General features: G+C 34.9%; 2 protein-coding genes across 2 annotated transcripts; both read left to right on the top strand.

Annotated features, from left to right (window-relative positions):
• The first annotated feature begins 1,516 nt into the window (after positions 1 to 1,516).
• LOC108319529 (LEAF RUST 10 DISEASE-RESISTANCE LOCUS RECEPTOR-LIKE PROTEIN KINASE-like 2.5) lies at positions 1,517 to 5,343 on the top strand. Its single transcript, XM_052867927.1, has 4 exons — positions 1,517 to 1,644; positions 2,486 to 2,713; positions 3,772 to 3,810; positions 4,250 to 5,343. Exons 2-4 carry the CDS (start codon positions 2,533 to 2,535, stop codon positions 5,341 to 5,343), a joined length of 1,314 nt encoding a protein of 437 aa, XP_052723887.1. The 5' UTR covers positions 1,517 to 1,644; positions 2,486 to 2,532.
• Positions 5,344 to 6,358: 1,015 nt separating this feature from the next.
• LOC108319537 (26S proteasome non-ATPase regulatory subunit 13 homolog A) lies at positions 6,359 to 13,410 on the top strand. Its single transcript, XM_017550700.2, has 6 exons — positions 6,359 to 6,583; positions 9,142 to 9,588; positions 11,002 to 11,082; positions 11,189 to 11,385; positions 11,486 to 11,585; positions 12,929 to 13,410. Exons 1-6 carry the CDS (start codon positions 6,434 to 6,436, stop codon positions 13,112 to 13,114), a joined length of 1,161 nt encoding a protein of 386 aa, XP_017406189.1. The 5' UTR covers positions 6,359 to 6,433; the 3' UTR covers positions 13,115 to 13,410.
• The last annotated feature ends 840 nt before the right edge of the window (positions 13,411 to 14,250 follow it).

The raw sequence follows: 14,250 nt of genomic DNA, 5'->3' as shown, positions 1-14,250 counted from the left end.
AGGTATGTGAAAGGAACATTAAATTTTGGAATCAAATTTTTTGCAAGTCAGGATGATACACTGCAAGGATATTTTGATAGTGACTGGGGAGGCTCGCTGGATGAGCTGAAAAGCACTTCAGGCTACTGTTTCTTGTTTGGATCAGGTGTGTTCTCATGGTGCTGTAAAAAACAAAACACTGTAGCACAATCTACTGCAGAAGCTGAATTTATTGCGGCCAACGCTGTTGTAAATCAAGCCTTGTGGTTAAGAAAGATTCTAGTCGATTTAAATATGAAGCAAGAAAAATGCACTAAAATATTTATTGACAATCAAACTGCTATTTCTATTTCAAGCAATCCTGTATTTCATGGAAAAACCAAACATTTCAATATCAAATTATTCTTTCTCAAGAGAAGTGCAAAAAAACCAAACATTTCAATATCAAATTATTCTTTCTCGGAGAAGTGCAAAATGAAGTTACAGTTAGCTTGACATAATCATCCAACATATTCAAACCCCCACATTTTCCATGTTCAACTCGCTTTTGAAGGAAATTCGGGTGCCAAATTTCCTTAATTTGCGCATGGAAATATAGTATATGTTCAACTTCTGAAGGCAAGTGATGACATAACAAACATAAACTCCTTATCAATGGATCATAATGTCCTTTCACTCCTCACCATCTCTATATTCTTCTTCTTCTTAACTTCCTCTCCACAACCCCACTGCCAAGAAGAAGGAACCAAATTCTCACTGTGTAGCAGACCATACACCTGCGGAAAAGTGTCCAACATTTACTACCCTTTCTGGGGTCAGAACCGACCCAGTTACTGTGCCAGCACCGAGCAGTTGAAACTCAACTGTGAAGAACCTAACCAACAAACTAATTTTCAACTTGGCTCGCAGAATTTCACAGTGCTAAAGATTGATGCATTGTATGAAACCATGAGGTTGGTTCGAACAGACATCGTCTATGATGATTGTTCCTCGGACTTAACTAACACCTCTTTGAGCTCCACCGTCTTTAAATACCCCGAAACCGTGCACAACATAACCGTATTCTATGGCTGTCCCTCTGGGTTTTCCTTTGGGGAGAGAAACTTCACGTGCAAGAATGACAGAACTCAGTTTGCTTTCTATGCTGAGATGACAGATGAGTTGTCGGCCGAGTTTCCTGAGCTTGAGCAATGCGAGCTTCGTATCCATGTGCCGATTTTCAGAGAATTTTCGCTGGTGTCTGATGGTGGAATAGACTCTCTGAAAGAAGCTGCTTCACGTGGGTTTGACGTTTACTATAGCGCTGCTGATGGTAAAAAGTGCAGGACTTGCGAAGAAAGTAAAGGATTTTGCGGATCTATGGAGATTTCTAAGAATCAGTTTGCGTGTCATTGTTCAGATGGATCAGAAGATCTGGAATGCTACGGTTACAGTGCTAATCACAGCAGTATGTTTTCTTTCCCCTGTTATATATTTTGTCTAGTTCGTGAAAACACCTTGCGACCCATATAATTCTTGATTGTTCTTTCGTTTCGTGTTTTTTCTATATATCTCTTGTATCTTACTCTATTGTACGTGCATGGTTTTCAGATTATTCGAAAAGGGTTCTGTCAGACCAAACACGTGGAACACAAACCACTAGTTTACTTGAGTTCTCTCTGCTCTGTACTCTCTTTTCCCTTACCTTTTCTTGCTTCATTTTCTTCCTCAACATTATTATGCGTGTGGGTTTGATTATACATAAACTAAATTAGTTTGAGAAATTTATTTTAATTTTCCGTGTTTACATAATTAACACAAGTCGTGTCCCTGCATCACTTTCAATCTGGGTCAACACCAGATTGACTCGGTGTTTCCTCTGTCATGACAAAGTTATCCACCAATTTTTCCGTAACCAAAGCACAAAAATCAACATAGGAATTTAACGTAATTCAGCCAATTAAACAGTCTTTACTCCATACTCTTCTAATTAGATAAGAAAGTTAGTATTGGGAATAGATGCAACGGTGTAACGTGGATTCCACCGTCAATGACAAGGTATTTATACTTTAGTTGTTGAAATTTTGGTAGATAAGTTGGTCATGAGTGAGAAAACATTGGGATCAATTTGGTGTTGACCTAGATTAGAAAGAAGTCAATGGCTTTTTGGTGGTCTAAAAAAAATTCAAAGACTAATTAAATAGTAAAATAATTCTAAATCCTCCAATAACATTATTAGGATTGTTTTGTGTAAATATTAAATACTTCTACATTTGCATGATTAAACATAAAGTACTACTATATATTATGTAATGTATAGGAAAATATAATATAATTTATAAAGTTAATTAGTCATAAGAAGGGTTATTCAACCACTAATTTATTGAATGGGTTAATATTTTTAGTTTTTCAGTCCGTTTCTTTAGTTGGGATTAAGTTGTGTATTATATGTGTAACAATAGTTCAATAATTTGTTTGTTATTCATTTTATGCATTCTAAATGGTGGGATTTGTGGTAATGACTCAGCACTATCGCCAACACCAACGCCAACATTAGCACCAACTCCAACGCCAATGCCATTGCCAACACCAACACTAGCACCAACTCCAACGCCAAAGCCAACCCCAAAGCCAACCCCAAAGCCAACGCCAACACCAGCACCAACACCAGCAGCACCAACACCAGCAGCACCAACACCAGCAGCAGCTCCTACTCCTACATCAAACACTCAAGATCAATCTCATTATGCTACTAGTACGTATTCATCCTTCATGTGATTTAATTTAGGTTCATTAAAGTCTTACTCATCTCATTGCATTTTCATTGAGAAGCAAAGATTTTTTTTATAGATGATGGTTAAAGAAATTCATTCTATGAACCATTCAGACTTCGAATTTAAGATTGTGTTCTTTAATAAGAAATGATTTGAGGGAGATGAAATGATGGATTTGGATAAGCTTAAAGGTAAATTTTGTTTATTTTAAGGGATTTGGAGGTGACGATGAAGTGAATTTGAAAGTAAAGTTTTGAGAGAAATTTGATTTATGTGACACATTTATTTTAATAAATTGAAAAGTAAAATTATTAAATTGGCCTTTGACGTTAAAACTAATATAAAATGATATTTATGAGTTAGAATTATTTAATTTTTTTAATTAATAAAATTTAAAAATAGTATTAATTGAAATAAATAAAGATATAAAAGAGATCAATTCTCACACCTGGAATCAGTTCCAACCATCATAGAACAAATTTCAAGCACAACGAAACTGATTTCCACACCCTTGGAATCAGTTCCAACTATCACAAAACAAGTTTTATTTCTTTCTTCAAGCACATGGAATCAGTGCCAATTGTGACAGATCCGATTCCCCGCTAGCCTCCATGTATGCCATTCCAACTGTGATAGGAAGGATATTCATGTAAAAACACTTGTTTCACTCTCAAATCTTTTCATTGAAGTGGGATGACACATTAACATGAATCTCCCAATTCCACCATCACCTCTTAATCTCTACAAAAGAACACAAATCGTCTCTTATATCACCACTTCCTATTTTCTTGTCAGGGAATCCTATGATACATGTCTTAACACATTTCAACTTTAACAATATAAAAATGTAGGATAAATTACACTTTTTTTTCGTTCTCTTTTAACTTCTTATTGGCCAAGATGATTTTCTTATGTAGTAAAACACAAGGAGACTGAAATATGATCATGCACATTCTGTTTTTCAATCTGAATAACATTTTAAGACGATTGTTAACAATGTTCTAATGTCCTCCTCTTTGCTCTCACTATTCTGTTGCAGGAAATAAAAGGAACAAAAAGAGGAAACTCATTATTATAGGTAATAAATGTCACATCTTTTTACTTCTGCTTTTACTGGTTCTTTAATATCCAAAACATGTTTAATATCTCTTATCTATTGCCCTTCATATTAGATGATGCTTATTGCTTTTTTCTTATGAATTTGAAATGGATACTTACAGTTTGTCACATCTAATTAGGACACTATAATTAGGACACTATAATTTACACACCCACAAAACAGAGGCCTAGTACATATATCACTAAAGCACATATAACTGTCTAATATAATACCTGCTTAATAAAGTAATTTCCATACATAAAAAACACATATCTGACAAAATAATTTTCTTAGTTACTCCTCTTTTTTTCTTTCTGACAAATTTTCCAAGGTATGGTTTTCTTGTACTGTCCTATCAGAAATACTGTATATAAATCAAATGTTCATTGATGCTCCTACTGCATCAATTTGCCAACAGGTGCTACAAGTGCAGCGATTATTGTATTGCTGATATGTTTGGCCATTCTGTGTTTGAGATACAAGTCATCGTTGTGGCAAGAACATTTTGGGTTGACTACAAAAAGTAACCAAAATATTGAAGCATTCCTTAAAAATCATGCTGCTCTAACTATACAAAGGTATAGCTTATCAGAGGTCAAGAAAATGACAAGCAACTTCAAAGTTAAACTAGGACAAGGAGGTTTTGGTGCAGTGTACCAAGGAAAGCTATCCAATGGTAGTCACGTAGCTATAAAGATGTTAAACGAAACAAAAAAGAATGGTGAAGAATTCATCAACGAGGTTGCAAGCATCAGTAGAACTTCTCATGTTAATATTGTCACTCTTCTTGGATTCTGTCTGGAAGGCCGTAAGAGGGCTCTCGTTTATGAGTTTATGTCAAACGGTTCCCTTGACAGATTCATTTATAGAGAACCTGAAAACATTGCACTCTTGAGTTGGGATATTATATATCAAATCTCAATGGGTATAGCTCAGGGGTTAGAATACTTGCACAGAGGATGCAAAACTCGAATTTTACATTTTGACATAAAGCCTCATAACATCCTTTTGGATGAGATGTTTTGTCCTAAGATATCTGATTTTGGGCTGGCAAAACTTTGTCCTAGAAATGAAAGCATCATTTCTATGTCTGATGTCAGAGGAACTATGGGGTATGTAGCTCCAGAAGTGTTGAACAGACATTTCGCAGGAGTTTCACACAAGTCTGATGTTTATAGTTATGGAATGATGTTGCTAGAAATGGTAGGAGGAAGGAAAAACATTAATGGTGAAGCTAGCCACACTAGTGAGATATATTTTCCGAATTGGATACATAAGAGACTTCAGTTGTTCAATGATTTCAGATTCGATGAAGTGATGACCCCTGAAGAGAATGAAGTAGCAAAGAGATTGACCATTGTGGGTCTATGGTGTATTCAAACCTTTCCAAATGACAGACCAACGATGAGTAGAGTAATTGACATGTTGGAAAACAGCATGAATTCCTTGGAAATGCCACCAAAACCTTTGCTTTCATCTCCTAACAGATCAGTGTCAGAATCTTGCTCTTGATGAAACTAACTTATGCAATTTTTGGGGTTATTTTGGAGTTTTAAAGGACGATGGTGCCTTGTTTGCAATTTTGTGAACATTTACTGTTCAAACTTTTTGAGTAAACCATTGTAATAATAAATTACTTGGACTTTTATTTATAAAGTACGTTATAAATGTTTTAATGGTTTAGTTTTTTCATAATATTGTATAATGTTTATGTTTTGTGATTCTTTTATATTTACTTTTTTAATAAAATTTTATCTGTTAACAAATATATAATTTATTATAAAATACGATGAAATTGAGTTAAACTTATAATTCATCTTTTAATTTAAAATACACTTTAGATTCGTTTAAAATTTAATAATAAATTGATATTAGTTTAATTGAGATTACTTAACCTACTTGTACTAATACATTAATATATATATATATATATATTATGGTTTTTTATGTAATATTTTAATTTGCTTTAAAATTAAGAAATCTTTTAATATTTTGTACTAAATTAATATTATATTTTTTAAATATTAATATTAGTAGAAAAGTTAAATTCTTAATCTCTCTATTTTTTTTATTACTAAACTAATTTTATACCCTATATATTTACACACTTGTTTATCATAACTTGCAAAGTTTCAAAGCATGTGTAAGTTTCTAGTTCGAAGAGAGGTTCCTTCTTCACTTTGATTACAATGTTCATCGGTTTTGTTATTTATTTGTTTGAATTGATTATTCAACAATGAGTTTATTGGTTCAATTTAGTTAATTTTAAATAAAAATAAAGGTTGATAAGAATCTATTTTATAAATTCAAATAATTGATATATGCATGTATAAAAGTAAATTATGCTGTCAAAATGTCACAATTCATTATGTATAAATTGCAACAACAATTAATTATATTATAATATAATTGGTTAAATTATAAAAAAAGAGGATGGATTTATTTCTTGGAAAATAATATAAGAAAGGGAAAACAAAAGAAGAAAAAGGTAAATGTTAAATTTAAAAACACAGAAGAAGAATATAAATCCACAAGAAATAAGAGACACACCGCAGAAGTTCTCTATTTCGTATTTTGGGGGTTCTTTCTCGCGTGAATCGCTATGGCTGCTCTGCAATACTTGGAATCGTTGCGGAATTCGCAACCTGAGCTCGCCGATTGGTACAATTCGCTCGCAGATCTGTATCAGAAGAAGCTTTGGCATCAGCTCACCCTTAAACTCGAGCAGTTTGTCGCACTCGCTGTTTTTCAGGTTCCACTCTTCTTCTTTTCACTCAAGCTGGACTGTATTTAGGTTTGTCTTTGTTTCGGCAATTGTTGGTTTAGGGTTTTAATTTGTTTATTTTTTGTGCCATTGTTGGTGTGAGCTCAATTTGGGAGTTAGGGGGTATGTGGTCTCGAGAGAGTGATTGTGCTGCCGTTAGGGTTTTGTTTTTTTTTTGGGGGGGGGGGGGGGGGGGGGGGGGGTTGAGTTATGTTTGTAACGGTGGGAAAGATGGGGACTTTTTTCACTAGGATAGCGTTTGGTTTTCATCAGGGATCCGAAGATGTTGGGTGGGAAATGTAGATGGGGCTGTTAATGGATTGTAATTAGGTTTTTGCTGGAATGTAAATATTTGGACTCCTGATTTGAAGTTGGGTTTTATAGTTTTAGTTATTTGGATTTGGAGGGGAGTGATGAGTGAAGATTTTTAGGGACCTGGTATATTATTATATAACGTGTGGGACATATACGGTTACTAATAGATGCCAAGCTACTAGGAACTACAGAGCTCGAAGAATCTCAAATTGCGGGAAGTTCTATAATAGAAAGAACCTCGAGACTTTCTTGTTATAGAGAAAAACAGAAGAAGAATTACAGTTGTCTATCAAAAGCAAGAGAGCTTCCGTTCATGTTCACACTAACTATTTATAGAGTTACTTAACTAGTAGTTAGCAGTCATCGGCTAACTAATTTGGCTATAACTACTCAACTAACTACTAAAAGTACAGACTCTAACAATTTACCCCCCTTAAGAAAATCCTTCTCCTCAAGGATTACAAAAATGTGGAAATTTTCTGGGAAGATCAGAGTAATATTTCCAAGTTGCATCTTCAGGACTCTGATTTTTCCTCTGCACAAGTACTTTAGTCACTGCCTTTCCTCTCTTTCTGACAAAGGTTACTCAAGAATGGCTTCAGGTTCTTTTGCTTAAGAAATATCAGTAATATGGCTAGACAAAACTGAGCAATTTGTAGCATCACCAATGTATTTCTTTGACTGACAAACATGGTATACATTGTGAATTTGAGAAGTGCTTGGTAACTGTAACTTGTAAGCACTGCCCTGACGTTATCCATCTCAGGAAAAGGACCATAGTACTTAGGAGCCAATTTTTCATTAATCCTAGTTGCTGCTGAGCCTTGCCTATAGGAATGAAGTTTCTAATAAATTTAATCTCCTACTTGAAACTGTCTGTCAACTCTATGTCTATTGGCCAATTGCTTCATTCTGTCTTGAGCTCTCCCCAAATGGAACTTATGAACTCTTAGCATCTCTTCCCTTTTTGTAAGATTTCTGTCTAATTAAGAGGGGGGTTTTTACAAAAATTCTTTTTTGTCATTAATCTGTCCAACTTTGGGGGGGGATTCTTGGCTTTTATTCATAGTACGGAGGTTGCTATCTGATTGATATTGGTGGGGGGATAATGAACAATCTGCCTTACAAACATGGTAGATGTCCTCGCAGGGTATGGTGGAGGCATGGATAGGGTTGAAGAAAATTATAGTATATTCATATTGGTAAAGATAAGAACTAAAGAAAAAATATAGAAATTAAGCAGAGGTTGTAGGGTAGTCACCGGAGATGGCAGTCAGTCTCTTGTTGGTAGTTGGAGATGGCTGTGACAGTTGCTGGGGTGGTTCCGTATTGTACAACTCTGGTGCTGTGCTGATCTATCTCTGGTGTCGTGGTTGCCAGAAATGGCTGTAATTACTTGCTGGGTGCTAGGGTATTGTGGTGCTAATCCATCTCAGTTGCAGTGGTTGCTGGAGATGCCTGTGAGTGGCTTGGGTGGTTGTCCAGCTCCGTGCGATTTTGCAACATACTCTTGACGCCTTTCTTTTCAAACTAGTGGGCTGTTTCATTAATTGTTTGGATGGTGGTTTGGGTCAGGTTGTGGGCCTTATCTTTTAAAAGATAGTTTTTGGGTTGGGTCATGCAGTCCAACCTGTATTCTATACTTTTAAAAGGTTTTTGATCCCTTTTAGGCATGGTTTGAGTTGGGTTGCACGACCCAGCCCATTTCTTTTATTGTTTTGGAGTTTCAGATTGTTTTTGGGCTGGGTGTCATTACCCAACTCATTCATCTCTTTATTCTTGACAGGCATTTTGCCATGCCATTTCAGAAGCAATGTCTGCCTTTCGTTTTGTGGCTGCCACAACCACCATAAAAACCAGCCACCCCATCGCCAGTTCCTGGTGCCTGAGTGATTTCTGCGTGGCGCTTCCATGGCCACTATTTAACAACATTGGTTGTTAAATATCCCAAAGAAGAACTTCCCTGACCACTTTATTGCCCAGTAATGCCTCTACTTAACTATTGCATATGATATGTTTGATTCCATTATGCTGCCACCCATTCTTCTATTCAGTTATTGACTATTATGTTTTATTTCATTTATTATGTTGTACAGTTTGTGGATATTGATTTCCCTTTTGCTTCTGATATAATTTTTCTCGAACCTTTATTGAATAAAATTCACTTTGTAATGTGTATTCTTATCATTATTCATGTGTTTTTTATAATTGGTTATTGCTAAAATTTTCAGGCCGGTGATGCGTTGATTCAATTATATCACAATTTCATCACAGACTTCGAGACTAAAATCAACCTTCTGAAGCTTGCACATTTTGCTGTTATAGTTTCTCGGCAGTATTCTGAAAAAGAAGCAGCGATTGGTTATCTTGAAGCAGTCATTGAGAAACTGCAAGCCACTAGAGAGCAGCGCATAGAAGAACCTATCCTTTACATTAAGATGCAAATAGCAATATTCAAGCTTGAGCAAGGTGACCAGAAGGAAAGCAAGAGACTCCTAGAAGATGGGAAGACTACACTTGACAGCATGACAGATATTGATCCATCTGTATATGCTAACTACTACTGGGTATCGTCTCAATATCACAAGACCCGCCAAGAATTTGCAGAGTTCTACAAAAGCGCCCTTCTCTATTTGGCATACACATCAGTGGAGTCTCTATCAGAATCATTCAAGCTGGTGTGTCATCACAATTGTTGCAAATTTCCTTTTTTGTTGTCTCAAAGTATGGCTATTTACTTACACTGGTTTTTTTTTATTCAATTTATGATTTGTATTGCAAGGGGAGATAAAAAGCCGAAAGAACCCACCATATAAATGGAGCTTTGTATGGCAGAACCCATGGCTGACAATGTGTTTACACGCACACACACACAAATTAAAAATAAAAAACTGTAAAAGTGACAAATATATTAGAAAAACATAAAACTAAAACTCATAACACTCATCTAAGTCTCAATCTCTTGATTGTCATCACATAACAATAGGGCAATACTAAAGACACAATGACTCATTGCAAAAAATATTCTCATCCCCTCTTCTAACCCAATATAATCATTCTCCTCGTCATCAAAAGAGGTATCTCCTTCAGCTTCCACTCCTAACATTTCCAATTTAATATTTGGCAATCCTTCTTCTAATTCTTCCTGCTCACTACTATTTTCTCCAGTTCTTCACCTAGAACCCCTTTCTAGTTTCAAAAGCACCTCCTGTTCTTTTTATAGAAATCTTTGAGATAATGTTCCATCTTGACTCTCCATTTGCAATTTGCTTCCTTTTGTTTATCATCAATCTCCTTATCTACAACTAGTGCATGGCGATGACTGCCAAAACTTTTTGAATTAGGCAGCACTCGTGTGACTGTTGCAGCTATGACAATTCTTTCTGAATTATGCAAATTGTGTTTTCACTCAAACAAAATTTGTAGGGGAGGGGAAGAAGGAAGATGACAATGATAAGGAGCTTGATAATCAGTGATAATTTCCAAAAGCACATGGCTAGTAAGGCTGTTTATTAATTTACTGTGGGTGAGAACGGCAATGAGTGTAGTTTTCTGCATATCCAACTGTGGGTATTATGGAGTGATATTCTCTTGAATCACATTTTGCTCCTAGAGTTACTTATGTATACATGTGTGTGTGGCTATATATATATATATATATATATATATATATATATATATATATATATATATATATATATATATATATATATATATGACACGGGAGCACAAAGCTCATAGCTGCTGAAGTTCAATTTTATGTTGCCCTGTGGTAATTAAAGCTAGTTGATGTGTCTAACCGTGCTTCATTTATGTAATATTTATCTATTATCTATAAATTTTTTAGCGTATTTTACTTTTATTTTGCCATTTCGTCTTGACATTGCAAATGTCATTGTGTCCATGCATCTTTTTTTTTTTTAAATAGAAACTTCATCAGAGGTTTATAAATACATATAGGTGCACTGTGTTCTCTATAAGGGATAAAGAGAGGTTAAGGCAGAGTTCATTGTGTTCTATCTCATTTATGGTTTGTTTCTATTTGTTTGCAGATTTTATATGAATTAATGTTCTATTTTTTTATTTTTTAGGATTTAGCATTTGATTTATCTCTCTCTGCGCTTCTTGGGGACAACATCTACAACTTCGGAGAGCTACTTGCCCATCCTATAGTGAGTAATTACGTCAAAAATATTTGGAGCACCTATTTTCTTAAAGTTCTTTGTTTCATCTATCTTTTTACTATGTTGGTTCACACATCTGTAATATGTTAAACAGATCAAGAGCCTTCTTGGGACAAAAGTGGAATGGCTTTACTATATTCTGCAGGCATTCAATTCTGGTGATTTAGTACAATATCAAGAATTGTGTCGGGTTCATAATGCTGCTTTAAGAGCCCAACCAGCACTGGTTCAAAATGAACAGAAGTTGTTGGAAAAGATCAACATCCTCTGTCTGATGGAGATAATTTTCAGGTGTATAGTTAATTACATTCTATTGTTGTCACCTGTTGAGGTGTATTTAACAACCTTCTTGTTTTCATTCCCAATTCAAACTGATTGACATTGCTTGCAGTCGGCCTTCAGAAGATCGAACTATTCCCTTGAGTGTAATTGCTCAACGTACAAAACTTTCCATAGAGAATGTGGAACATCTCCTAATGAAGAGCTTATCTGTAAGTTGTCTTGGAAGTTCTTAGGAAAACATTGTAGAAAATCTGTTTGATTTTCTTTGCAACCATTTAAAGTAGTACACTTTTTAAACTGATGCATTTCTCTAGATGTGAAATAGCTTATGATGTTCTCTTATCCTTTTTATTGGTGTATATTATTTTCTACCAAGACTTGACCTATAATGACAATTAATCATAGTGTGATCATAGTGTTTTAAGCTTATATTCAGTATGGGAATGGAGATATAAACTATAATCTAATTGATATTTAAATTTGAGTCTTGAGCTGTTTACATGTCCCTACGCAGTTGAAGAATTATGTTGTGTTCATTATTACTTATAAAATGTATAGTTGATTATTTTGAGTTTTAGTTATTACTGTGTGATACATAAGCAACACCTAATGATGTATTTTTGCTATGCTGAAAATGACCTCTCATCTTGTGGTAGATTGTTAAAGTGAATGGTATGACCTGCCTGTTCAAACATGTTCTGAAGAGCTTTTGATGCTTGATTTCATTTAAGGAATACGTAACTTTTGCCATATTGTTGGTTGTAGGCTGGAAAGCAAATAATCTGTTTTGACTTTGATTGTCTGTTAGATAATTCTTTGTAGTTATCGTTGGCAATTAACTCTATTTTTATCACCTGAAAATTAACTACATCCATTACTAAGAAGTGGGCTAAAATGGGACAATTGGTTGATTTGGAGAGTTTAATTGACATGAAGTGAAGAAATGTATTTGGTTAAAATTTTGTTGAGCATTTTCATCTTTTACTAGGGTTTATAAATCTTTGGAATTTTGCACAGAATACGTTATTTATCTGATGTTAGAAGTTTAAGAGATTATATTCCACAAATTAAAGTCCAAAGGGTTTGTCCTAGTTAAAAGTGGAAAATGCTTTTTTGGCTGTTTGGAATGGGTGGTGTTAACTTTTTAGTATTGCTTGCATCTTGTCCTTTCATTACCTCCTGAAGCTGTAGACGTGGGATCTTTGTTCCCATTCAAACAAATTTGTTGTTTTTACTCGTATATCTACACCTTTTCAGTGATTAAGCAGATGGTCTTCTTGAATATTGTGGCTTTGGTTTAGAAATACTTACTCTTCTCAGTAACTGAATGTTTGTTACGAGTACAGAAGACAACATCACTCTGAATGTATTTATAGCATTATGTACTTGTTTCAAAGAAATTTTAGTTGTCCATGAATTGTTCTAAGCAAAGCAATCGGGAGTTTCTTTACTTGAGTTTCTGCATTTTTAGAACTTCATTACTGTTATATAGAGCTTCGGCAAATAACGTTTTTAAAACGTAAAGCTTGAAAGTGAATTTCTTTATTTGCAGGTTCATCTAATTGAGGGTATAATTGATCAAGTTGAGGGCACAGTGCACGTTTCCTGGGTGCAACCAAGAGTTCTGGGTATTCAACAGATCAAATCCTTACGGGATAGACTTGACAGTTGGACAGGGAAAGTACACACTGCATTGTTGTCCATCGAGGCAGAAACACCTGATCTAATCGGATCGTGAATTCTCTTTTATTCATTTTCTGCCCTTTGTAACAATTTCTTAGGTTAAAGAGAACACATCCTTAGGCGACACAAGATGAGGAGACTTCCAAGTGACATGGGGCCTGGGTTTGGCTGCTGCTTTCTGAGTGATTGTACTTGGCTTAGAAATTGTTGGTTCTATGCTTACAAACTTACAGACATGGTAACTCGTTTCCACCCAGGCTGTTTTTACGCATTAGTGTGATGACAAACTGTATCTGGAATTTTCTTTGATACGTCCATTTTTATTGACTTTTAGAAGTATTTTTCATTTAACAGTCCCAAACATTCACCTTCGTTCTTTTGCCCAATTTTTCATCCACCTTGATCTGGGTGGTACTTACTATGAGCGGAATCTTTTCTGTTATTTCTGCGAGGCTGTTTTCTTGTAACAGCAATAAAATGATGAATTGGCACGGTTGATGATAGAGATGCTAAATTACACTTTTAGGAACATACCTTTTTTCTTGTAGGATAAAGTTTATTGGAGATTAAAGTTGTGTCGATTCTTACTATCATAGTATGAATATGTTACTAGAAATTTTCATGGAAACTCTCATGGAAACATTTGGTTGAACTACTCTGCGGTATGGCCATTTGTACGGAAAAAAATCGTCAAAGAAAGAATGAATTCGTAGAGGTTTTACGATATCATTTCAAATGCGATAATTACATTGATAAGTAAAATAGGAAGTATGAACCTTGAGAAAATATCAATTAAATCGACAATAGAGACACAAATAGGGGAAATGAAAACGGAAGCATTGAGTAAAAGATTATTAAAAGTCAGTGGAAATTTGTGTAGATTTGGATGGAGTGGAAGATGAAGCCATTGAAAGGGTCTTGAACAAAAGCTATGGAGAAAACGAGAGTTGCGCAGAAAACAGACTGAATAAAATGGTAAAATTTTTACGGTGTAATGCCTTTTTAGAGTTATTTTTATTTTAAAAGGAGGTTGTGAATAAATTCTGGTTTTTCTAAGCCATGTGAAATTTAGAACGTAAAATCGTAATATTTTGTTGTTAGATGAAATCCCTAAAAATCCATTGAGGCAGAAAACGGAGAATTGATTTCAGTCAATGATGGTGGGAATAAAAAGGAATGTGCTTATGATTA

The sequence above is a fragment of the Vigna angularis genome, chromosome 8, assembly GCF_016808095.1.
Source record: "Vigna angularis cultivar LongXiaoDou No.4 chromosome 8, ASM1680809v1, whole genome shotgun sequence".
Lineage (NCBI taxonomy): Eukaryota > Viridiplantae > Streptophyta > Magnoliopsida > Fabales > Fabaceae > Vigna > Vigna angularis.
This window is presented reverse-complemented; position numbering and strand designations above follow the sequence as displayed.

Excerpts from the sequence above, each read along its gene's own strand:
- LOC108319529 (XM_052867927.1), top strand. The coding sequence starts at position 2,533 with ATGCCATTGCCAACACCAACACTAGCACCAACTCCAACGCCAAAGCCA. Across the intron at positions 2,714-3,771 it reads TCAATCTCATTATGCTACTA|GAAATAAAAGGAACAAAAAG; the intron begins GTACGTATTCAT and ends ATTCTGTTGCAG. Across the intron at positions 3,811-4,249 it reads GAGGAAACTCATTATTATAG|GTGCTACAAGTGCAGCGATT; the intron begins GTAATAAATGTC and ends ATTTGCCAACAG.
- LOC108319537 (XM_017550700.2), top strand. The coding sequence starts at position 6,434 with ATGGCTGCTCTGCAATACTTGGAATCGTTGCGGAATTCGCAACCTGAG. Across the intron at positions 6,584-9,141 it reads TCGCACTCGCTGTTTTTCAG|GCCGGTGATGCGTTGATTCA; the intron begins GTTCCACTCTTC and ends TAAAATTTTCAG. Across the intron at positions 11,586-12,928 it reads TCCTAATGAAGAGCTTATCT|GTTCATCTAATTGAGGGTAT; the intron begins GTAAGTTGTCTT and ends CTTTATTTGCAG.